This window comes from Neoarius graeffei, chromosome 9, assembly GCF_027579695.1.
Source record: "Neoarius graeffei isolate fNeoGra1 chromosome 9, fNeoGra1.pri, whole genome shotgun sequence".
In the NCBI taxonomy this organism is placed as follows: domain Eukaryota; kingdom Metazoa; phylum Chordata; class Actinopteri; order Siluriformes; family Ariidae; genus Neoarius; species Neoarius graeffei.
Genome location: NC_083577.1, coordinates 28059143 through 28084697, shown reverse-complemented (window position 1 = coordinate 28084697; position 25555 = coordinate 28059143). Strand labels below are relative to the sequence as shown.

General features: G+C 44.6%; 1 protein-coding gene across 5 annotated transcripts in view; it reads left to right on the top strand.

Annotated features, from left to right (window-relative positions):
- Positions 1–25122, top strand: part of zeb2a (zinc finger E-box binding homeobox 2a) — a 71015-nt gene extending 45893 nt beyond the window's left edge. For 3 of the 5 annotated variants that reach the window (XM_060929256.1, XM_060929255.1, XM_060929254.1), the window contains 8 exons: positions 3236–3409; positions 9426–9494; positions 12038–12232; positions 14102–14316; positions 18571–18679; positions 18933–20902; positions 21335–21515; positions 22980–25122. In XM_060929256.1, coding sequence (XP_060785239.1) covers positions 3236–3409; positions 9426–9494; positions 12038–12232; positions 14102–14316; positions 18571–18679; positions 18933–20902; positions 21335–21515; positions 22980–23590 — 3524 coding nt within the window. In that variant the 3' untranslated portion in view covers positions 23591–25122. The remainder of the gene's footprint in view (positions 1–3235; positions 3410–9425; positions 9495–12037; positions 12233–14101; positions 14317–18570; positions 18680–18932; positions 20903–21334; positions 21516–22979) is intronic. The other 2 variants (XM_060929259.1, XM_060929258.1) reach the window with 2 other exon arrangements.
- Positions 25123–25555: the final 433 nt, after the last annotated feature.

Below are 25555 nucleotides of genomic sequence, written 5' to 3'. Positions count from 1 at the left end.
CGCGCACAGACAGCGTGAAGCTGTGAATCTTAGTCCATGGAGCGACACCGTAGGCCACTGGAAAGAGACGAGGTATTCTTGTTTCGTAAGAAGTCTTTAAATCTGATCTTTGGAGCTTATCTGTTTATATGCTTTGAAACACATGTAAGCCATGCTTGCTTACTTCAGGGACATCGGAGCGTTTTAAAGAAGGAGAAGGGTGAGGATCGGGTGAGAGTGACGACAGATAAGATGATAGGTGGGGCTATGCACTAAACTGAGAGAGAGAGAGAGAGAGAGAGAGAGAGAGAGAGAGAGAGAGAGGTGGCCTCTTTGTCTCTGGGGCGAACACAATGGGCCGTTCACTGCAGACATTACAAGGCAGGACAGCTGGCAGGATAGCAGGATAGATACGACAGCCAATCGGATCGCTAAATGGGCGGGGCACACGGTACACGGCCAGATCTGATTGGCAGCTCTTAGCCACTCGGATTATATTCATATATTCTTCTAGTCATATTGCAAGACAGAAAAGTCTTTGGACATTCGGGCTGGTTGTCTAGCTGTTAATTTTATCACTCGTTGCTTCATTAAAATGTGTCTGTCAAGACACACACACACACACACACACACACACACCCATCTGCCACACCACCAGACTCATTTGACCTCTGAGGTAAACATTGTGATGGATTGCTTTTGTGTTGCAAGCTTTTTGTGTCTTGCACATGTGATAATGGCTACACCCACCCATCCCACACACACACACACACACACCCATGCACGCACGAACACTCATGCACTTGTCCCCAGCCGAAGTGTATTTGACACGAGTCAAAATATTTCTCTTCCTGAAACCATTCTTCGAACCTCATTCTATTTGTGCCAGAAAGAGCCAGGCGGTCAAATCAGAAGCAACTTAGAGCCACAGAGACGTTCTCTCAAACGCCAAAAGAGAGAGAGAGAGATACACTCTGTGTCCTCGCGCATTCATGCCATGTAATTCGGAATGTACCGTCTCTGTAACTAGCTCATCCTGTAAAAACAAACAAACAAAAACCTTGTAAAAGGGAGAGGCTGATGCTGGGTTCGGTATTTTCTGTGGCTATGTCTCACAGTTCCTCTTAAACTCAGACAGCTCAGCAGTCGTCTATTAATGATATTCAGCTCCCTGACCTCTGGATTCATTCTCTCGGCCTTCCCTTCCCTTCCCATTCCATCCCATCTCATCCCTCCCCGTCTGTGTTTTTCCCCTTAGACTTATACTCCCACCATCCTGAGACGTAACGAACGTATTTTTTATTTTTTTTTTAAAGATTTTTTTTGGGCTTTTTCACCTTTATTGGATAGGACAGTGTAGAGACAGGACAGGAAATGATCGGGAGAGAGAGACGGGGAGGGACTGGGAAACGACCCCAGGCCAGAACCGAACCCGGGTCCCCGGACCCACGGCATGGCGCCCCAGCCACCCGAGCCACGACGCCCCCTACGAACGTATTTTCTGAAACGTAGGGCCGCATGTAACATCGTACACGGACGACGGGGAGTTTTGGAGCTATTAAGAAACATGAGAGGAGTCTGTGTGGCTCTGATGTCTTGGAAGATGTTAGCGAGAGAAATATAAAGTTGCAATATGTCCAAGGTATATCCAGACCACACACACAGAGCTACTTATGTCTTACTTTCCATTACTCCCTTAAAGCCTCCCTTTCTCGCTTTCATTTGCACCGAGAAAGGACTTGGGTATCTTTACCCCCACTCTCCGAAATAATCCCACCGGTCACACCTCTTGCTAAAAAATCTTTTTTGTCCCACGCCCCTCCTCAAACACCCCCCCCCCCTTCCCTCTATTCCACCTCTCCCCTCTCTTTTGGTATTCAGCCAGCGGTCGGCGCGTTTTTGCGCCCATCCCTCGCTCCCCTTTTTAATGTGCACCTGTTGCGCAGTTGTCCTGGCCCTGGCAAATGTGGCCGCCACCAATCACACAAAGATCATATTATGATCGGCTACGTGCTGGCTAATCTTTCCCCTTTCCCCAGTGAGTCCTTAGAGGTACAGGCCGTCTTTTTTCCGCCTGGGAACCTGAACGAGGGAGGGGAGAAAAAAAAAAGAAAGAAACCCGGGTGGGTCATTACTGTTTAGTTAAATGAATTGGGGTCCTGCGGACAGATTAGGGGACAGGGTATGGGACGAGATGAAAGGAGCTGGGAAAATGAACATGGCTGAGAAGGAGAGCGTGTTGTTTTTGAAGCCGTGTTGTATGAGGATGAGACAAACATCAGCAATTAGGTCTCAAATTTGGCCATTAGAGCCATTTCCCAGTAACTCTTGCTGGGCTTGGCAGAGTGCCAGGCTGATAAGGTGCTGCCGAGGATGGAGAAAGATCACGCTTCCCATGAAGTCATGCCCATTTGTCCTGCAACACATCACTGCATGCACCCGATTTATTCTTGACTACTTTTTTCCTGTACTGAATGAAGTATTTTGTATATTTTGGACACTGATACTAACTAAGCTTTATAGTTCACAGACTACAAACTAATAGGACGTGCATACTACGTTCGTTTCTTTTAGCCACAGTTTGAGTGCTGGGATATTCATCTCATCTCATCTCATTATCTCTAGCTGCTTTATCCTGTTCTACAGGGTCGCAGGCAAGCTGGAGCCTATCCCAGCTGACTACGGGCGAAAGGCGGGGTACACCCTGGACAAGTCGCCAGGTCATCACAGGGCTGACACATAGACACAGACAACCATTCACACTCGCATTCACACCTATGGTCAATTTAGAGTCACCAGTTAACCTAACCTGCATGTCTTTGGACTGTTGGGGAAACCGGAGCACCCGGAGGAAACCCATGCGGACACGGGGAGAACATGCAAACTCCGCACAGAAAGGCCCTCGCCGGCCACGGGGCTCGAACCCGGACCTTCTTGCTGTGAGGCGACAGCGCTAACCACTACACCACCGTGCCGCCCGGATATTATTCAATATGTTCCAAATGAAGACGATAAGAACGTTACTTCACAGACTACGTTGACTTGCTTAGTTAGACTCCCTAACCAGCCATATTGTCATATCCATCATGCAAACATGGACTGATTTGGCGAGTATGGGAATTTCCATCCATCCTGGGCCGGGCTTTGTTGTCACTCCTGAACAGGAGCCATGCGTGTAAACCAATGGAGAGATCCAAACTGTGTGTGAAAACTTTTTGTGGAAAATGTCAACCGGTTCCTGTCTGTCTTTCTGCAGTGCTGAGCTCCGATGAAGAGGACAGAGTGCATGGTTCGGAGGGAGAGGGGAGCCCGGTTGGCGTTCCCAGCCTGGAGCCATCGCCCCGAGTGGCACATGCCCTTCTTTCATGCAGAGGAGACGAGGAGGACGAGAGCCACGACATCTGGCAACACACGGACCTCAACGGCGCAGGTGAGAGCTGAACTTATATTTTCCGACCCTGTATTTTCTCTTCATTTTACAGAAATGACATACACCGATCAGCCATAACCTTATGATCACTGACCAGTGACTGATGTGAATAGCGTTGATGATCTCATCACAGTGGCACCTGTCAAGCGGTGGGATATACTGTATTATGCGCCAAGAGAACAGTCAGTTTTTAAAGTTGATGTGTTGATATGAAGCAGGAAAAATGGGTAAGCGTAAGGATCTGAGCGACTTCCACAAGGGCCAAATTGTGATGGATAGATGACTGGGTCTGAGCATCTCCAAAATGGCACATCTTGTGGGGTGTTCCTGGTATGCAGTGGTTAGAACCGAGCAAAAGTGGTCCAATGAAGGACAACCATGCCCCTTTTCTACCAAAGCAGTTCCAGGGCTGGTTCGGGGCCAGTGCTTAGTTTGGAACCGGGTTTTCTCTTTCCACTGACAAAGAACTGGCTCTGGGGCCAGAAAAACCGGTTCCAGGCTAGCACCAACTCTCTGCTGGGCCAGAGGAAAGAACCGCTTACGTCAGCGGGGGGCGGAGTTGTTAAGACCAACAACAATAACAAGACCGCGAAAGATCGCCATTTTTAAGCGACGAGAAGCAGCAGCTGTACAAACACGAAGTCATTCATTATTATTATTATTGTTGTTGTTGTTGCTGCTGCTTCTTCCATGTTGTTTTTGCTTCGATATTCGCACCAAGGTTTATGCAAACGTAGCAACGTAACTGACGTATACAGCGACGTAACTGACATATACAACGACGTAATGAAGTGGCTTCCCTGAGCACCGTGAGCTATGGAAAAGCAAACTGGTTCTCAGCTGGCTCGCAAGTTGAACGAGTTGTGAACCAGCACCAGCACTGGCCCTGAACCAGCCCTGGAACTGATTTGGTGGAAAAGGGGTACCAATGAACCGGCGACAGAGTCATGGGTGTCGAAGGCTCATTGATTCATATGGTGCACGAAGGCGAGCCCATATGGTCCAATCGTACAAAAGAGCTACTGTAGCACAAACTGCTGAAAAACTTAATACTGACACCTTTCTGTTTTCATGAGCTATTTAACAGTTATTCCACAAAATCGAGCCGTACATGAGCTGACAGTTGATGAGGCGCGTAGCACCGAGCTGTCTCGCTACAAAAAATTTGAAAACTGAATTTGACACTGCAAAAATGATATCTTAGCAAGTTAGAATATCTTAAATATAGTTGAAACGATCTTGCATTTCCTGTTAGAAGAATACAAGACGCCAACTCTGAGATTATTAAAACTATCTCTAGATTGTAACCAACTTTTTCCAAGATGTCTTGTCAAGTAAAATTATCTGTCCATGCAGCAAGATAATTTCACTAGTATTAAGGAATTTTCTCCTCAAATTCAGTTTTTAGTTTTTCGCAGTGCTATAAGCCGTGTACGACAAGATTGATTGGAATAACTGTTTTATTCTATCCACATTCACTGGATTTTGAGAAACGGAGCATTTTTATTTGTATTTTTTGCAAGTTCGAGAAATAAAAACTTTATACAAAACGTCCGACAATCGTTTCTGCTTAGAATGGAAACAAACCGGCGAAATGACAGGAGCAATTTGTGAAAAATGCGCTAATAATAATAATAATAATAATAAGCAGAAGAAGAATCCTTACCAGGCGGCACGGTGGTGTAGTGGTTAGCGCTGTCGCCTCACAGCAAGAAGGTCCGGGTTCGAGCCCCGTGGCCGGCGAGGGCCTTTCTGTGCGGAGTTTGCATGTTCTCCCCGTGTCCGCGTGGGTTTCCTCCGGGTGCTCCGGTTTCCCCCACAGTCCAAAGACATGCAGGTTAGGTTAACTGGTGACTCTAAATTGACCGTAGGTGTGAATGTGAGTGTGAATGGTTGTCTGTGTCTATGTGTCAGCCCTGTGATGACCTGGCGACTTGTCCAGGGTGTACCCCGCCTTTCGCCCGTAGTCAGCTGGGATAGGCTCCAGCTTGCCTGCGACCCTGTAGAACAGGATAAAGCGACTAGAGATAATGAGATGAGATGAATTTATTTTGTGGGGTTTTGTTTTCGAGTCGAGTTTTTATTTCATCCTCGGTTGCGTCAACGACACGTTCCGCCATTTTGTTTTTCTCTCCTCACGGTATATGAACTGATAGCCTAGTAGTAGAGTCGCCAATCAGAGCGTGCGATTGCTGGTATCCGGTGAATGCGGATGGAATAATCAGCGTTACTCACTTGACCTGTCAGTGGTCGTCATGTTATGGCTGATCGGTGCATTTTCAACCACGCGACATATCGTTATCTTCATTAGTACGGATTATTATGAAGTTCGTTCCTGACATCTTCAGTTCAGCTTGGTATCGTCGGTTATAATTATTTCCAAACATAATCTCGATGATATAATACAAAGATTATTTGTGATAGATAAATAAATAGGGCGGCACGGTGGTGTAGTGGTTAGCGCTGTCGCCTCACAGCAAGAAGGTCCTGGGTTCGAGCCCCAGGGCCGGCGAGGGCCTTTCTGTGTGGAGTTTGCATGTTCTCCCCGTGTCCACATGGGTTTCCTCCGGGTGCTCCGGTTTCCCCCACAGTCCAAAGACATGCAGGTTAGGTTAACTGGTGACTCTAAATTGACCGTAGGTGTGAATGTGAGTGTGAATGGTTGTCTGTGTCTATGTGTCAGCCCTGTGATGACCTGGCGACTTGTCCAGGGTGTACCCCGCCTTTCGCCCGTAGTCAGCTGGGATAGGCTCCAGCTTGCCTGCGACCCTGTAGAACAGGATAAAGCGACTAGAGATAATGAGATGAGATGAATTTATTTTGTGGGGTTTTGTTTTCGAGTCGAGTTTTTATTTCATCCTCGGTTGCGTCAACGACACGTTCCGCCATTTTGTTTTTCTCTCCTCACGGTATATGAACTGATAGCCTAGTAGTAGAGTCGCCAATCAGAGCGTGCGATTGCTGGTATCCGGTGAATGCGGATGGAATAATCAGCGTTACTCACTTGACCTGTCAGTGGTCGTCATGTTATGGCTGATCGGTGCATTTTCAACCACGCGACATATCGTTATCTTCATTAGTACGGATTATTATGAAGTTCGTTCCTGACATCTTCAGTTCAGCTTGGTATCGTCGGTTATAATTATTTCCAAACATAATCTCGATGATATAATACAAAGATTATTTGTGATAGATAAATAAATAGGGCGGCACGGTGGTGTAGTGGTTAGCGCTGTCGCCTCACAGCAAGAAGGTCCTGGGTTCGAGCCCCAGGGCCGGCGAGGGCCTTTCTGTGTGGAGTTTGCATGTTCTCCCCGTGTCCGCTTGGGTTTCCTCCGGGTGCTCCGGTTTCCCCCACAGTCCAAAGACATGCAGGTTAGGTTAACTGGTGACTCTAAATTGACCGTAGGTGTGAATGTGAGTGTGAATGGTTGTCTGTGTCTATGTGTCAACCCTGTGATGACCTGGCGACTTGTCCAGGGTGTACCCCGCCTTTCGCCCGTAGTCAGCTGGGATAGGCTCCAGCTCGCCTGCGACCCTGTAGAACAGGATAAAGCGGCTAGAGATAATGAGATGAGATAAATAAATAAATATATAAAAATTTTCATCAATTTCCTTTTTTATTTAATATTCTTAGTCATCGGTCAACACCCTTTTTTTTTCCCGATTACCTTGCAATGCCTCACATAACTATGAGTTGTAGAAACTGGCTACGGCTCGTGTGGAGTTAAAACTCATCTCTTAGTCATCTCCTTTAGAAGTTACTTACACCTGACCTTATGCATCATCCTCACTCCCACACAGCTCTTCTTTTGTCTCTTTCTTCAAATCTTCTTTCCATACCCCCTTTCTCTCTCTCTCTCTCTCTCTGTTTCAAAAGCGATCACGTTAAATGACAAGCCTCGTGCTAGCAAGGCTCAAAAGACGAATTCTTTTAATTAAGATCTGAGAGACATTATTTAGCGCACGCCTGCCATGACCAAGGCCTCATTAAGAGCATTAAATGAAATTTTTAGCATTATGATATCCATTTACATGCATAATGGCTTCACAATTCCTTGGCAGTTACGAAGCGAAGCCAGAACTTAACCGGGCCACTCGGAGGTTTTCATTTATTTATTTATTTATTTATTTTTTTAAAACCACCCGACTCCTAGAGATCAGTCTTGCCTAATGACTTAGTTTCTTAAACTCAGATGAAGAATGCGATTGCTAGTATAGAAAACTCTGTCTATAGACCTGGCCCCTGGTCGAGTGGCATTTTGCCGAATACCGAATGTCATGTACACTCCGGCATCCTAATTAGCAGCTCTATATAGAAGCAAGCGCAGGGACGAAAATACAGCCCTGACGTCTTCTCAGGATTAGCTTTGAAATTCTAAAGTCAGGTGAACGATTGATTACATTTCAGAATGAATACGTTTCGAAATAATAGCTCAGAGGTCGGATGCAAAAAATAGCAGTAGGTTAGCGGTGTACATGCTGGTAAATGTGACAGCTCGGAGTGTTACATGAATCATCATGCACAGTTATACCCAGGCTAGGACTTCCTCTTTTTTCACAATACTTTTGCCAGCAAAACATCATCTCAGCATTTATGGACTGGCATGCCTCCACTTAGCATGCTAATCCATGTTTATTTAGCTTCCTCTAAATAACCTGTTGGCATCAACAGCAAAAAAAGGGCCATATTTCTGACACGACAAGCCTCAAACACAACTTAGTCCTGTATCACAGAGTGAAAAATGAACTGCAACTGCTCCAAGTAGAACTGAGCCACTAACGTGGTGGCGATTTTTGTCTCTCGAGGAAACCAGACGTCGTAGAACCTCATGAAAACGTCCATCAGCTCCTACTCATGATGATGATGATGATGATGATGATGATGTTTAAATATGGATTATGAAATTCTCTATCGCCGTGCTAGCTAAAAGAGCTTAGCAAGCTTAGCAAGCGTACGTCATGGAAACAGTGAACTACTTTTCTTTTCATTTCATTTCAGTAAGCTCAGGGGAAGATCTGCGCTGACTCCAGGCTGACGGACGTTCGTCTGTTCGGCGCCGAAGGAGAACGTGTCGCCAACCGGGGCTGCTCTAAAGCAAACCGCCCGGTATCGGCGAACGATTTGTTGAATCTGAATTTCAGAAAGTGAAATGATTCCAAAACAAAGCGTTTACTCTTTTACAAGGCCAACAGAAGCGTGCTGCTTTTCAGTAGCAGCTCTTAAATGTGACACATTTTGAAAAAGACGCCTTTCAAATAGGGGAGAAGTGAGATTAATAATCTTTTTTTTTTTTTTCAAGGGGTTTCGGTTTTCATGATCAGATAATAGGAAGGAAACTTGAGAGCGGTTCAGAAATTAAACAGCACTAATGTTGGGGAGGGGTGTGTGTGTGTGTGTGTGTAATATGGAGTCTTCTTATTTTATTATTGTGGTAGAGGTGCTCTATATCCTCCTTTTGAAGGGGAAGCTTGTGATACTTGTGACTGCCGGTAAGAGGTCACATGAGCCCGAGCAGGAGGAACAAATACACAGTACATGAGCAAGATTTCTTCAGAAGCCACAGCACTCCTTGCTGAAAAATACCTTGATTTGGTTTCCTAAGCTTCAAACTGAGAACTTTTGTGCGCTTCATATTCCATTCATATCGTTCAACACAAAAGGAAAAGAAAAGATGTCAACCGCAAGCCTTTCGTCTGTGTTCGTTTCACTAAACACGTGTTGCTGTCTCCTTGTTTTATTGTTAAATTGTCATCAGTATACGGTATGAAAAGAAAGAAAGAAAGAAAGAAAGAAAGAAAGAAAGAAAGAAAGAAAGAAAGAAAGAACATCTGAGGGGTTTATGAAGGAGCCCAGCAGACTGGTGCGAGCACATTTAATGCTGTTGATTCATGCACTGTGGTCTTTCTTTTGGCTGCTCGACTTTGTGGTTTGTCTTAAGCCCAACATTTGCTAATATTCTCTTTCGCTCTCCTCTCATTTTCTCTCTCTCGATCTCTATCTCACTCTCTCCAGAGGAGAGAAAAGATGAATACAATCCTCTGAGCCCTGACGTGTCCCTCCATGGAGCTGGAAACGGTACAGGTGAGCCCACGTCTGTGATTTTAGCGAAACACATCGCCCCGTGCTTGTCAGTTTGTGCCATTGCCTTGGCGGCTAGGAGCTATTTTTAATTCCCCGGGGTTTTTTGTGTGTTTTTTTTTTTTTTTTAGCTTATTCCTGGAACAAAAGTTCTTTTCCATCCTTATTACTTTCTGTGCATTAGATGAACCATTTGCAGAATAGATTTTCATCTGCCACCTTCTCATCTCATCTCATTATCTGTAGCCGCTTTATCCTTCTACAGGGTCGCAGGCAAGCTGGAGTCTATCCCAGCTGACTACGGGCGAAAGGCGGGGTACACCCTGGACAAGTCGCCAGGTCATCACAGGGCTGACACATAGACACAGACAACCATTCACACTCACATTCACACCTACGCTCAATTTAGAGTCACCAGTTAACCTAACCTGCATGTCTTTGGACTGTGGGGGAAACCGGAGCACCCGGAGGAAACCCACGCGGACACTGGGAGAACATACAAACTCCACACAGAAAGGCCCTCGCCGGCCACGGGGCTCGAACCCGGACCTTCTTGCTGTGAGGCGACAGCGCTAACCACTACACCACCGTGCCGCCCCATCTGCCACCTTATTTTATTTTATTTTTTTTCACCGTGTCATGGAATTGAAAGAGTTTCAATACGCCACTTTGGAAAATTAGATCTGTGTCATCATTTTACATCCCTGTTGATTACCGGATTCAAACGTTAGCTGAGCAGAAGATTGGAGACTAGTCACAATCGCCGGTCTGGTGTCTCACAAATGTACACTCGCAGACACACACACACACACGGAGGCATTTAATGTTGCCTCACGTGTGTCAGGAAGAGATGGAAAGTAAACATTTGTAAGTTGAGCGAGAGTGCACCGCAAATCACATTTTACCACCAAATCGAGTTTGGGATGAAATCAGATTTGTTCTGTCCGTGTACTTTCCAATTGGTTTACAATGAGACAATACAATTTTCATTTGCTTTCTCTTCGTAGCTCACTGTTAGCGCCGTCCTGTCAAAGAGAAAATAACGAGTCTAGGACACTTTCCAAACTCCCCCCCCCCCCCCATACATGTCAACCTTTGGTCAATCAAACCTGTATAACCAACCTCCAAAATCCGTATTTCCCTTATAAAATCCGTATAAGATGCAAATTAAAATAACATTTGAATGATAATTAACAATGATATTATCCCAGTTACTTTTTATTCAATATTAATAACAATAAACCTTCAGAATGAATACGAAGCTCCAATGTTCGACAAAAACACAAAGTGTTATCAGCGTAGTTACGAAGGAAATACTTCGTTGTTTGGAGACAGGTTTCACCGAGCGGCTATTATGCACGAGACTTCATATTAGCCACAAAGTCAGGAAAATCTGTTCGTAAAATTATGTTATAATGACCAAATACAATGAAAAGTATTTTTCCAGTCTCACCTGTGAAAGGTAATCCCATGTGATCTCGTTTGGACGGTAAACCTGTTGGTACAGTTAAACGCAGCACATGAATGAGGCATCTTTATTCTCGGCTACTGTCTAGACGCTATACCAGAGACGGTTGAAGAATCTCCACTTTGCCACATCCAATATGGCGGCGAGGATGACGTATGATTCTACGCAGAAGGCGGCGTCTATGTTTATATGTCTATGACTTCACGGTTGGCGGGATTCTCGCAATGCGGTGTGCGCATGATCAAAAGTGGAACGAAGTCTCGCTACCACAAGATAACGCACGATTTCATAAGACTCTTTACTGGCTGTCTGTGGTGTACAGTACGTTTGTAAATATTATGCGCTCTTTTATCATCGTGGGAATTGATTATAGCTCTAAATAAATATTGAAGTTTTTTTTAAAGAATCCGTATAACTTTATTTATACGCCTGTATACTACGTTTATTGAATCAAATCCGTATAAAATACGGACATTCCGTATAGGTTGACATGTATGCCCCCCCTTTTTTCTTTTTTTTTCCTTCCCGCATTGTGTTTGTTGTTATATTTCTCACTTTTTCATGTAACCGTACGGTAGATCTCTCTGACCTTTAGGATGTTGAATCCTCAGACTTTTTTTCAATGCCGTCTTATCTTTCAATGGCGATCATTGCTACTTCTTATTGTTTATCGTAAAAATCTCTGGTCTGTGCAATTATACATAACGCATGGCTCATTATTAGATTTGGAGTCTGATTTTAAGTATACAATGGGCCATGCAAAGTGAGATCAGTTACCCAAGTGAGCCTAATTGCCACATAAACCAATTACCCACAATGCTGCAAATGTTTAAAGCCTTTTCCAACATGCAAGAGGACGCTTAAAGAGTGCTCGATGATCACGCTGGCTCCTATTCGTCTTTGAAGTGGCCATTACACTGTAACTTAAATAAATACTTCCACCTTTAAAGGCTTCCTAATGGTTTGTCCCAGCGCTACATCACATTTAGAGCCGGCTGCTTTCCTAATGTCCAGCTGGGGCTTTTCCACTGACAAACGGATCCATTCGTTATTTCTTTTTCTTTCTTCCTGTGTGTAGTTAAGGGTATTGATGCCACTGAAGAGCTGGAGAGCTTCTTCACCAAGAGGAAGCTGGAGGACAACGAGGGATGTCCTGCCAGCATCGCTGAGTACCTGCAACGAGGGGACACAGCCATAATTTACCCAGAAGACCCAGAAGAGAGTACGAGGCTGAGCACTCCAGAGGCCAACGGGCAGGAAGACAACGAGAACGGTAAGTGCTTTTCAACGGATGTGCTCAAAACTGCAGAGTAGCGAATCATTTCAGTAAGATTCACTGACAAGTAATTTCATTTACATGCTATAGAAGACGATATCTCGCAGAAAATTACTTAAGCCCTGTCTACACGGCAACGGATTCAGGTGAATCTGATAAAATTGTTTATCATTTCGGCCTGGCGTCCACACGGCACCGGCGTTTTGGGTGCCCCAAAACGAAATCTTTTGAGAACGGGTTCCAGAGTGGAAAAATCTGGCAACGGCGCCGTTGCGAAGTCGTCTGGATGAGTAGAACGGATTTGTTTACGATGACGTCACAACCACATGACTGTCAGTGCTTCACGCCGGGTAGAAGTGTAACGAACTCGATGCGAGTCGTCAACAAATCCTATAACTTGGTTCATGAAACGCGCTTACGAAATATTTTCACTGTGAATATTTATTGTGTAATGGTGCAAAGTGAGAGAGAGAGAGAGAGAGAGAGAGAGAATAGCCCTTAGGGCAGAGTCTTTAGTCCAAACACTGCGGAAGTACTGAGTATAACCAAACCGCGCACCGCCCGTGCGCTTTCCAAAAACAATCCCGCCAGCAAACATAGTAAAAAAAAAAGGAGCGATCTCACCTCTTCAGATGTTGGTTTAAGTCCGACAATACATTCCTCGAAAAGGGCGTAGAAGAACAAAGTAATCCATCAACGTGTAGCATTCAATTTATTCCGGACCATTAAAGAATTCTGGAGGATATCAGAATGTTGGCGTACCGGCTTCCATCTACCCCCGTTCATTCCTCTTTCCGCGTCTTTCGTTTTACGCTACTGATTAATAATCAAAACTGTATGTGGCTGATGCTACAGAAGAAGGGGTTTATGCGCATGCGTCTACTTCTTCTATTGTTCTGTTGTCTCTGATGGGACCGTCTTACAGCGCACGTAGAGGTGTGGCATGTGTATTGCATCGTTTTCAACAAGCGTTGCGTTGCAATATGTACCTGATATTTTACTGATCCGTTGCCCATGTGGACGCGATATTTAAAAAAAAAAATCTCATTGCCGTTGTCGTATGGATGTAGCCTTAGACTGCCTGTCAGATTTTTCAAGTGCAGGTCATAAAAAGAATTTTCCCCAACACCCAGTTTTTTTGTTTAGCGGACCGAAAGCTACTGAATTCGAATCACAGACTTCCAATTTTTAGTTTTCTTTGAATAGAACAATTAATGAATCGAGGGCCACGTGGCCCTAAATTCTCTGCTATTTTTTCCTGCTTCACCATGACGCTATACAAGATACTACGTCATGCATGACGTGGTGGGTGGGCTTTCCCTGTTTGCGCAAGGCATTTGTGGGATACAAATTTGAAACGGGAGAGAAAAATGGAGGACGTGAGTGCGCGAATGAAACGTGAAAGACCGACTACAGTAACGGAAAGAAAGCGAGAAGAAAAGATGTGTTATATGCGAAGGAAAAGAAACGCAGGACCAAACTAATAAATAAATATCGGCGGTCAGCGAGCACCTCGGTGTGATCAGCTGTTCGTTTAGCGACAGAATGATGGAACTGTCAGTGCACGGTCAAAGGTAAACCTGCGCATGCATGAGCACACACACACGGACTTCCTCTGTCTGCTTGACTGCGCAAAGCGGGCGATTTCATGCACGTTATTTGCTCGGGAATCAACTTAAATTAAATAACTTCCCAGCCACAGAATGGCCTGGGGTTTTTTTTTTTGGAGATATTTCAGAAATAAACGTATATCACAATGAGCAAATTTCAGAGGGAACTAAATTTTATGAATTCGAAAAAAATGTCGCACCCTAGAACCAACATTTCTAACATTTACTGATCTTGTTTTCCTCGATTTTTGGACAGATCTGGCACTCAGGACGCCAGATGATTTTGCCCAACTGTTGACCTGCCCTTACTGTGACCGCGGCTATAAGCGACTGACTGCCCTCAAGGAGCACATTAAGTACCGGCATGAGAAGAACGAGGAGAGCTTCCCCTGCCAGCTCTGCAGCGACACTTTCGCCTACCGCACGCAGCTGGATCGCCATATGGCCACCCACAGGCCCTCTAGGGACCAGGTGAGTCCAGAGCTTATCTTTGGAGTAATTGAGATCACTTAGAAAATTCAGGAATTTCATTCCTATTATTCATCTCATTATCTCTAGCCACTTTATCCTGTTCTACAGGGTCGCAGGCAAGCTGGAGCCTATCCCAGCTGACTACAGGCGAAAGGCAGGGTACACCCTGGACAAGTCGCCAGGTCATCACAGGGCTGACACATAGACACAGACAACCATTCACACTCACATTCACACCTACGCTCAATTTAGAGTCACCAGTTAACCTAACCTGCATGTCTTTGGACTGTGGGGGAAACCGGAGCACCCGGAGGAAACCCACGCGGACATGGGGAGAACATGCAAACTCCACACAGAAAGGCCTTCGCCGGCCCCGGGGCTCGAACCTGGACCTTCTTGCTGTGAGGCGACAGCGCTAACCACTACACCACCGTGCCGCCCATTCCTATTACTAGTATTAATATTATATCTCTACGGGTGTCACAGTGGTGTAGTGGTTAGCACTGTCGTCTCACAGCAAGAAGGCTCTGGGTTCAAGCCCAGTGGCTGACGGGAGTCTTTCTGTGTGGAGTTTGCGTGTTCTCCCCGTGTCCGCGTGGGTTTCTTCCGGGTGCTCCGGTTTCCCCTACAGTCCAAAGGCATGCAGGTTAGGTTAACTGGTGACTCTAAATTGTCCATAGATGTGAATGGTTGTTTCCCAAGCCCAGAAATGGGAGGGTTGTGGCAGGAAGGGCATCTGGCGTAAAACTATGCTCCAATTAATATGACATGTGGATCAATAGGGTCCACATGGACCCCACCTGGCAACAGTACTGGATAAGGGAGAAGATAATGATGATTAATATTATATCTCCATTCCTGCCTGTTTTTATATTACACTTTAATAAGCTTCAGTGATTGGTTTTCAAATAGAATGCTGCCATTGTTGATCTTATACATTAAAGAAGTTGTAGAAAGGCTCAAGTATATAGTCCCAGTCAGAAGTTTGGACACACCTTCTAAGTCAATGGGTTTTTTTTTTCATTATTTTTATGAATTAAAAGACGCTTCATGTCTTAAAGTAATGACGCATGTCGTTTCTCTTTACTTAGTTGAGCAGTTCTTGACATCATATCGAAAAGGGCTATTTACAGTACATATTATTTTTCATCTCATTATCTGTAGCCGCTTTATCCTGTTCTACAGGGTCGCAGGCAAGCTGGAGCCTATCCCAGCTGACTACGGGCGAAAGGCGGGGTACACCCTGGACAAGTCGCCAGGTCATCACAGGGCTGACACATAGACACAGACAACCATTCACATTCACACCTACGCTCAATTTAGAGTCACCAGTTAACCTAACCTGCATGTCTTTGGACTGTGGGGGAAACCGGAGCACCCGGAGGAAACCCACGCGGACACGGGGAGAACATGCAAACTCCGCACAGAAAGGCCCTCGCCGGCCCCGGGGCTCGAACCCGGACCTTCTTGCTGTGAGGCGACAGCGCTAACCACTACACCACCGTGCCGCCCCATATTATTTTTATTATTTACTATTTGATCTCAAACTCATTAAGAAGGTAAGAAATTGCACTAATTAACTTTAGACAAGACACACCCAGTAACTGAAAAGCATTCCAGGTGACTACCTCATGAAGCTGGTTAAGATAATGCCAGTAGTGTGCAAAGCGTCGTCAAGGTAAACGCTGGATACTTTGAAGAATCTAAAATATGAAACGTATTTTGCTTTTTCAACACTTTTTTTTCTTTTGTTTACCACATAATTCCATATTTGTTATTTCATAGTTTTGGTGTCTTCAGAGTTGCTCTAAAATGGACGAAATAGTCAAAATACAGAAAACTCTATGAGGAGTACTGTCGGTGTGTCCAAACTTTCGACTGGTACTGTATATATAAAATATAAGATAATAAAGGAAAGGAAGTCTCATCTCATCTCATCTCATTATCTCTAGCCACTTTATCCTTCTACAGGGTCGCAGGCAAGCTGGAGCCTATCCCAGCTGACTACGGGTGAAAGGCGGGGTACACCCTGGACAAGTCGCCAGGTCATCACAGGGCTGACACATAGACACAGACAACCATTCACACTCACATTCACACCTACGGTCAATTTAGAGTCACCAGTTAACCTAACCTGCATGTCTTTGGACTGTGGGGGAAACCGGAGCACCCGGAGGAAACCCACGCGGACACGTGCAAACTCCATACAGAAAGGCCCTCGCCGGCCACGGGGCTCGAACCCAGGACCTTCTTGCTGTGAGGCGACAGCGCTAACCACTACACCACCGTGCCGCCCGGAAAGGAAGTCTAAATAATGTTATTAATATAGGAATATGAAATGAATTGTATTTAAAATAGTGTCTGTTCAAATGGACTATGGAAAGCTCATCACTATGGGTTGGTCATGTCTGGAATGACTGATCAGATCCAAAACTAGTACAGTAATACCCAACGCAATTTTAAGGAATGCCGAATCTATATTTAAAGCCAGGCAAATTTCACGCCACCGTCTCACTATAGTGTATGGTCTCCGTTTGCTATACTTCTGGCTCTGTTGGCTTCACATGCTAAACATGTTTCTCTGGAGGCTCCTTAAAATGCAGATCTCTCACACTGGAGCCACAGCTGTGCACGGTTGTCTGCCCACGGTAAGGCATGTGTGGGATGTTCTAGCACATTGAGTTCTATAGACTTTCTGCCTCAGCTGCTGTTGGAGTGGAATCAAACTCCAAACATGCGCCCAACGCTGACATTCGTTTCGGTATATCTCACTGGTGTCAGGGCAGCAAGAGGTCTGTGTGGCTGAAAAGTAGTTGCATGGGTTGGTTTTAAATTAAAATAAATAAATAAATAAATACAAGCGCTGCCAGGCAAAACAAAACTCGCCCGGCAGCTATATGTCGATTATGGTAATGTTTCTCAGTCATCAGCTGTCAGGTTATAGTCCTATGAAAATCCGTGACCTTGAGTTTGACATTTCAGAGTCATTCAAGGCCACAGGTTATGATGCCAAACGAAAGCCCGTATGGCACTTCTTATAAGTTGATAATGGGAAATATCTGTCTCCCGTCAACTGTTTTCAAGTTACAGCCCTCTGTAAATCCGTGACCTTGAGTTTGAGGTCACTCAAGGTCAAAGGTCACGGTGCCAAATGAAAGGCCATACGGGAGTGCTTATAATAGGAAACGTTTGTCTATCGGCAACCGTTTTTGAATTACGATGGAAGATGTTGTTTTGACCCAAAGGTTGACCTTTCTGGTGACCTTGACCTTCACCTTGACCCGATTACCTCCAAGATTTAAATCAGGTAATCTACAGATCATTCCCCACCTACCCTGGAAATTTGAAGTCAACTGGTGCAACCGTCTAGACGCTAGATTGTTAACAGACAGACAAACAAACAAACAGACCGCACTGATTACAATATGCTTACTCCGTCGCGGGCGAGGTACGTAAAAAGGCCCCGTTGCACCTTCATTCTTTTTGATAAAACGTCTCTGGTAAATAAGCGCTCAAGCATTTAATTGGATTGAAACAGGATATTGTGCAAACTTTGAAGCTCTGTCTTCAGCACAAGAATTATGTGAACGACCCACCTTGCCTTCTTATCTGTCTTAATCTTGTTCAGTCTCTCTCATACACACACCTTTCCAGACTAACTTAAACATGTCCAGATGGTTTTCCTTCCCGAGATCTAGCTTATCCTAATCCCTAAATTACCTTAAATGTTTGTTTATTCACTCTCTAGGGATATTTTCCTGAACATTTTGAACTGTTAATTCCTAGGATTACCTCGAATTCTACTCGTTTCTTTACATCATGTGTAGTGCATCCTTTTTTTTTTTTGTGCATGTTTGACATTGTAAAAAATTCCCAGCGTACAGTCATTTGAGCTATGCTCTCCCACTAACATTGAACTTTTGGAGAAGTGTGTTCTGCGCACTGTGTACATTTTGCCCATCGAATACACACTCCTAAACTCCCACATGTTTTTCACAGACCTTTGTATCTGTGAGTGGGGTGCAGTAGTGAGTACTGTTGTTTTGCTTGTGCATCTAGGGCCCGCCCACATTTTAATTTCAAATTCAGAAGAAAGTACCGACATTTATATTCGAGTAAGTAGATAGCTCGCACTCTGTTGCTTAAATCTCAGAACAAAATGATTTATGGTTAAAGCAATTAATCTTGTTCTTCCTAAAATCATGGTTTTCCTTAGGTACTTACTGTACATTTCACTTGTCGTTTTCTCTGTAGCCTCCGGTGCTGAACGAAGGGGCCGGAAACCGCAAGTTCAAATGCACCGAGTGTGGGAAAGCCTTCAAATACAAGCACCATCTGAAGGAGCACCTCCGCATCCACAGTGGTAAGTAGCCAAGTGTCAGTGGTCACCATTTTGTGAGGTTTTGAAATAGATATTTGATGGCCAAAGATTTTACGTCAGCAAATCAAGTAACTTTTCTTATTTTTGTCCTGCATTGCATGTCACTATGACTATTTTCTTTGGCTTTGTATTAGTTATTCAGTAACAGATTTGGTCTTTTAAGAAAGGATTAGGCATTAAATGATGAACTTGACAATTACCTTGTTTTAATTCTTTCCTATATCTTTCTACTCAGGTGAGAAGCCATATGAATGCTCCAACTGTAAGAAGCGCTTCTCTCACTCTGGCTCTTACAGTTCACACATTAGTAGCAAGAAGTGCATCGGCCTCATCTCTATAAATGGACGGGTACGACATGGGGTTGGCACCAAGTCTGGCTCATCCCCAAACTCTGCCGCTTCATCACCAGGCAGCCCTGCCTTGGCTCAGCTAAGGAGCAAACTGGAAAACAGCAGGTGCACTGGTCTCCAGGATCCATTAGCCCACCCTGATATAAAGGCTGAGCCCATGGACTTCAATGAATGCCGTCTCATGATGGCTTCGCCACCAGAATTTGGAGGACATGGGGCTTTTCTTAATGGTACTGGCCGTGGGGGGAGCCCCCTAGGGACGCACAATTCGTCACAGAACCCTTTGCAGCACTTGGCTATGAGGCTGGATTCACATACATTAGGCTACCCAGGCTTGAGTAATAACTTAAGTAAGGTTCAGCGGGTCCTCCAGATTGTCGACAACACCGTGTGCCGGCAGAAGTTGGACAGCAACCCTGAGGAGGCCTCCAAGTTGAGGGCCTACATTAAGGATCTGGGCTCCCAGATGGAAGAGCACAAGCTGGCTCTGGCCTCCCAGGGTGCATTTCGTGGGGTTGGACAGAACAGTCCTAGCAAGAGCATTATCGACTACACGTTGGAGAAGGTCACCGAGGCCAAAACCTCCCCAAGGAGCCTAACTGAAGATGCAGAAAAAAAGGCTCTTGAAATAAAGAAAGAGAGGCCCAGTCATATAATTGGTGCCATTTCAGATGAGAAGGCCCAGGAGAGGGATGGCCAGTACACATCATACTCATGCCAATACTGCAAGGAGTCATTCAATGGCCCTATTCCCTTGCATCAGCATGAGCGCTACCTTTGCAAGATGAACGAAGAGATAAAGGCAGTCCTAAAACCTAATGAAAGCTTACCTGTCAGCCGTAGAGGAGTTTCTGGCGTAGAGCAACAGGGTGTTATGGTATCCTCTTCTATGCCAGATAGAAATACAACTAGCCCGATCAACCCATTTAAAGACCACCTGTCAGTACTGAAAGCTTACTTTGCCATGAATACCAATCCCAGCTCAGAAGAACTGAGAAAGATCTCCATTGCAGTTGGTCTTCCTCAAGAATTTGTAAAGGAGTGGTTTATTCAGTGGAAAGCTCAGTCTCTCCATGGCATGTCCAGGAAAAGATCTCCACCTCCTGAATGGGGCAGTGGGGACAGCAACCATGGTTTGCCTCGAGAATCAGCACTTGCGAGATCACCTGTGTCCACTGGCCAGTATAGTGACTCAACAGCAGAACTCCAAGGTACTACCAATGGTGAAACTGGGCACCGGCTATCCAAACATCACCAGGTACCAAGCATAAGACACATAAATGAAAAACCAGTTGACTCGATGGACCACTTGAGAGGCGAGACCCCCTCACCTCTGAATCTTTCTTCAACATCTTCAAAACACTCTCACAGCAGCTCCTATACCCCTACAAGTCTCACCTCAGAGGATGCCCATGGTGAACCTCTAGATCTGTCGTTGCCAAAACATCTCTCCAAATCTGACAGGAAGCCTAAGCCGAATGGTTTCAACATAGATGGTGACCCTGCTATACGAGCACAAGGTACAGAACCTCTGGACTTAGCGCACATCAAGAAGGAGTTCAATGGCTCAAACAGTGTAGGCAACGAAAACCAGATGGATAAAAGTTCTAGCCCGATCTTTGGCATCAATCCTTTCAGTGGCGGTCCTATTTATACCCCTCTACCACCTCATGGAGCATTCCCTCCATCTACTTTCATGTCCCCAGCACAGGCCAGCATCCCAGGACTAAGGCCTTACCCAGGGCTTGATCCTATGGGCTTCCTTCCACACATGGCTTACACTTACGCGGCAGGGGCGGCCACCTTTGCTGAGATACAGCAGCGACGGAAATACCAACGGAAACCAGGCTTCCAGGTAAATTAGACTAGGTCAGAGGTTAAGTGTGACATTTTATTGTATTTTCATTTGTTCACAAAGTTAATTTATGCTGAAAATTTCAATAAAATGTTGTAATATACGAACCAGGATCAAATAAATAAATAATGAATAAGCCATTAAATATATATATATCGCTGTTTTAAATGAGATATTGTGAACGGGTCTGAATATATTTGTTTAGTTTGTAACCCGTGTTCTCCTGCTAATCCGCTGGTCAAACCTAACCTACTTAAATCACATTTCATGGTCACTGAAAAGCCCATATGTTCCCTTTTTGGAGGTCTTTGCAACAGGTTCAAGAGATAAGCTCTGCCCAGACTTGGGATCAAACAGACGCTGTCTCCCTTAATATGGCAAGTGTGGATTTCTGCGCTAAAAGTCTTAAATCTGTCTCTCTTTGTCTCTCAGGGGGAGCTACTCGACAGCACAGGGGACTATTTGTCAGGGTTGGAAGACCTGACAGAGAGTGAGTTGCTGCTTGCCCGGAAGAAGATTAAGAAGACCGAAAGTGGTATGTACGCGTGTGACTTGTGCGACAAAACATTCCAGAAGACCAGTTCCCTCCTAAGACACAAATATGAGCACACAGGTATATCACATTTAGACAATTCTTTTTTTTTTTACCCTCACCCCAAGTTATATCTTTTGTTTTTTCTCCTTTCTTACATCATTTGCCTTCTTTTATATACCCCAGTTTTATCTTGTTTTCTGTTTATTTATTTCTCCATTTAAAACCATGACCACCAATAAAATGTGTGATTCTTTTCGACAGGCTTTTAGTACTGTAGGTCCGTTATGTAAGGATCGGCTTAGCTGAGATGTAGTATGTCCTTTTCAGGCAACCGAACGTTCTGCGGTAAGCAGCAGACGTTCAAGGGATTTCTTTCCCGCCTGTTACTTCTGTATTGCGTCGATACAGTATATTGATCACTGATAGAAGTGGAAGCCTGTCATGTACAGAGTGTACAAATCATGCTAGCATTTCATACTAAGCCAGGTGCATACAAGTGTGTGTGTGTGTGTGGGGGGGGGGGGGGGGGGGCATTTCGATGCCACGCCGTGACCTCCACTCCTGGGGGACTCCTCTCTTTCACAGGCTTGCATCATACCTCATTCGCATTCCTCCCCAGGAATGCAGGGTGGGGAATCTGCTCTCTCATTTATTTTTGAACTTGATGAGGGAACGTGTGTGTGTGTGTGTGTGTGTGGAGGGGGTCATTTCAAGCATTGCAGCTATGGAAGGTGCCGCAGGCATTCCGGTACTGTCCATGGCCAAGAATACACTACATGTGTTCAAAGATGATAGCGAATGTGCGTGTGCGATGTGTATGCGTAAGTAAAAATGGGGTTACACGTGAAAATGCCAGGCGATTAGACTTACTGTATTCCCTTGTGCTCGAAAGTCCCAGCAGCTCCTGCCAAAGCTTGATTTGGTGAATGAATACAGTGGAGGGGAAGTTTCTACCGTCCTCATCCTCATTACAGTATCACGAGGAAGCTGTCTGACCTAAGCATTTTATAATCTGGAGACATGATGTCATAAAAAGCACGCTCCATCAAGGATGCTGACTGCCTCGATTTCACCTTGTGTGGTATGCTGTGATAATCACCTGATCTCCTTGGCTGCATTCAGCGAGGTCATGTACAACCTCAGAATAGCTCGTCAGGATCATGGCTTCCCTCTTGACTCCTTATCCTGTTTATGGCATAAAATCAAAATAGACCCTGTTGTGTATTCACAGTGAAACCAATTCATGTTATTATTATTATTTTTTTTTTGGCATGCACTTTCTAGCCAGTCTCACAAAGGAGGGTTTGTTCACGGTAGTAATAATAATAATAATAAAAGGTCAAAATATGTTCAAGATGTTCGGTCATATGAAATAGATCATTGTGGTGTTGCATTCGATAGGATCAAATGAATTCTTTTGGATTAGCACACTGACACAAGTTTGATTATAACCCACAAAGTAATACCCGAGAAACACTAATTTGCTGGAAGGTTTGAGCCACACTAACCTGTTGGTTTGTCTCTTTCCTTGTGTGTCTGCAGGAAAGCGGCCTCACCAGTGCCAGATCTGCAAGAAGGCCTTCAAGCACAAGCATCATCTAATCGAGCACTCGCGCTTGCACTCGGGCGAGAAGCCCTATCAGTGCGACAAGTGCGGCAAGCGCTTCTCGCACTCGGGATCGTACTCGCAGCACATGAACCACCGCTACTCCTACTGCAAGAGAGAGGCTGAGGAACGTGAGGCTGCCAAGCAAGAGAGCCACGAGAACGGTGGCTTACTGGAGCCCACGGAGCTTCTGATGCACCACGCTTACCTAAAGGGACTTGCGCCACTGAGATTTTCTGATCCGGATGAACAGGGCGAGGACATGATGCGAGGAAGCACCATCTTGAGAGACGGCACAGAGGATGGGGCTAGGGAAGCAGAGAAGGTGTACCCGGAAGTGACGGACAGACGAGAGGCAATGTTCAGGGAGGAGGAGGAAATGGAAACGGAGGAGGATAGGTTGGAGAGCCAAAGCCTGGATGGTATGGTAAAAGAGAATGACGAGAAAGAGAATGACGCGTCAGGAGGAACGGAAGACGAGAGCTCAGAGGAGAGGAAGGCGGAGAGCAAGACAGATGGCGAGGGCGAGAATGAGGATGCCGATTAACTACTGCGATTTGGATTAAGCTTCCAGTGTTTTTTTGTCTTTGTCTTTTGCTTGTATCGTTTGCTCCTTCCCTCGCACTGAGGGACTTTGAGCCAGATTCACTTTTGTGACCACACTGCCATGTCTTGGTTATTCAGTATTGTACTCTGAGACATAAAGAGTGGAACTCGGGCTGGCATTGTCCATGGTCCAAAAAAGGCAGTCATCAAACGGGGCGGGACAGTTCGAGAGTTCACATTATGCAAAAACAAAAGTGATGATGAACTACGTTATATACAAGAGAACCAACGGAAAGGTTTCACGAGTGTACAGAGTGGAACGTGAAGGCTGTGTGGTGCTTATTATTTCCATAACCCCTGTGTTTTTATTGTGGTCACAGCACAAGCCTCGAATTGCACTCTGACGAATTACTACATTAAATAATAATTGTAAAAAACAAAAAAATTTAGAAAAGAGTAAGCATTGCCTATATGTACATATACTGCACTTGAAGTCGCAGTAGCGTGTCAGTGTTACGTTCTGTCTATCACTTACTGTGATATCCTTGTTTTTGCCTTTTCTTTCCTGACCTGCCACATGTTTATTTTGGATCACGTTACGGCTTTTTTATGAAGCGTCTTTATCGAAATAATACCTGTATGGTTCTAAAGAAAATTACAAAGTCTTAAAAAGAGGGACTAAGGACGGCAGTTACCGTACGATGAAGGCTCCATTGTGCGAGGCTTTGTCAAGCACCCCCGGTTTTGTTTTTTTTGTTTTTCGTTAGAAAAAAACGCCTTATATGCAAACCCTTTCACCTGTGTTTTCTGCAAGTGCCATTCTTGTAAAGTGTACCGTGGAGTCAATGCGTGTCCTCCATGCACCTGCTTAAGTATTACATTAAAAAAAAAACAAAACACACACACATCCACCTTCTTATTTGAATTACCTTCGTCAGTATTAGTATAGCTAGACTGCCTAGTTTACATATTGTTTGTGCAATTTTCTGTATTTTTTTTTTCCAAGACCATCCATCAGTATTACCATGGTTTATTTTGTTCAATACAAAAAATCCAATTATTTTTATTTTAAACTACCATTTTATTTATGTGACTCATTTTATATTTCCTAATTATATTTATTTCATACTGTAGTGTACAGTATTATAGTTCCTCGTTATAGATATATTTTAGTAAAATGGATCCTGACAAGTGAATATCGGAGCAAATTTTACATTAAGAGAGCATTTATTGTATCTGGGACAATTACTCTTAATTGTTCGACTTACTTAATGTACCTGATGAAGGAGATTCTACAATTTGGGAACTTTTGATACAATATTGTGAAAACACTGTATTTTTGACTGAGAAGAAAAAAAATTCCACTTTATTCATCTGTTTTTCTTTTTAGCTAAAGAGATGATGGTTGTCTGTGGTCAATGGGATTCTTGAAATGTCTGTTGAATTATAATTTAATTTTTTTTTTTTTTTTGATTTGTATTTTCTCTTGGAAATGACCTTGCTCGAATAAACGTAGCCCAATTTAATTTTCAATGCCTGCGTCATGCTTCACTGAGGATGAGATTCCTTTATGTTCTGTAGTGTGGTGCGGACAAGTAGGTTTTTCAGTTACAATTATGGACACAAAGACATTTTGGATAGTCGAGAAAATCAACAAGTTTCCTCTGGGAATGATTTTCAGGTTTGGGTTTGGATTTCACAAATTAACAAGGAGTGGGCAGCACGGTGGTGTAGTGGTTAGCGCTGTCGCCTCACAGAAAGAGGGTCCCGGGTTCGAGCCCATTGGTTGATTGGAACCTTTCTGTGTGGAGTTTGCATGTTCTCTCGCCCCGTGTCCGCGTGGGTTTCCTCCGGGTGCTCCGGTTTCCCCCACAGTCCAAAGACATGCAGGTTAGGTTAACTGGTGACTCTAAATTGACCGTGAATGTGAGTGTGAATGGTTGTCTGTGTCTATGTGTCAGCCCTG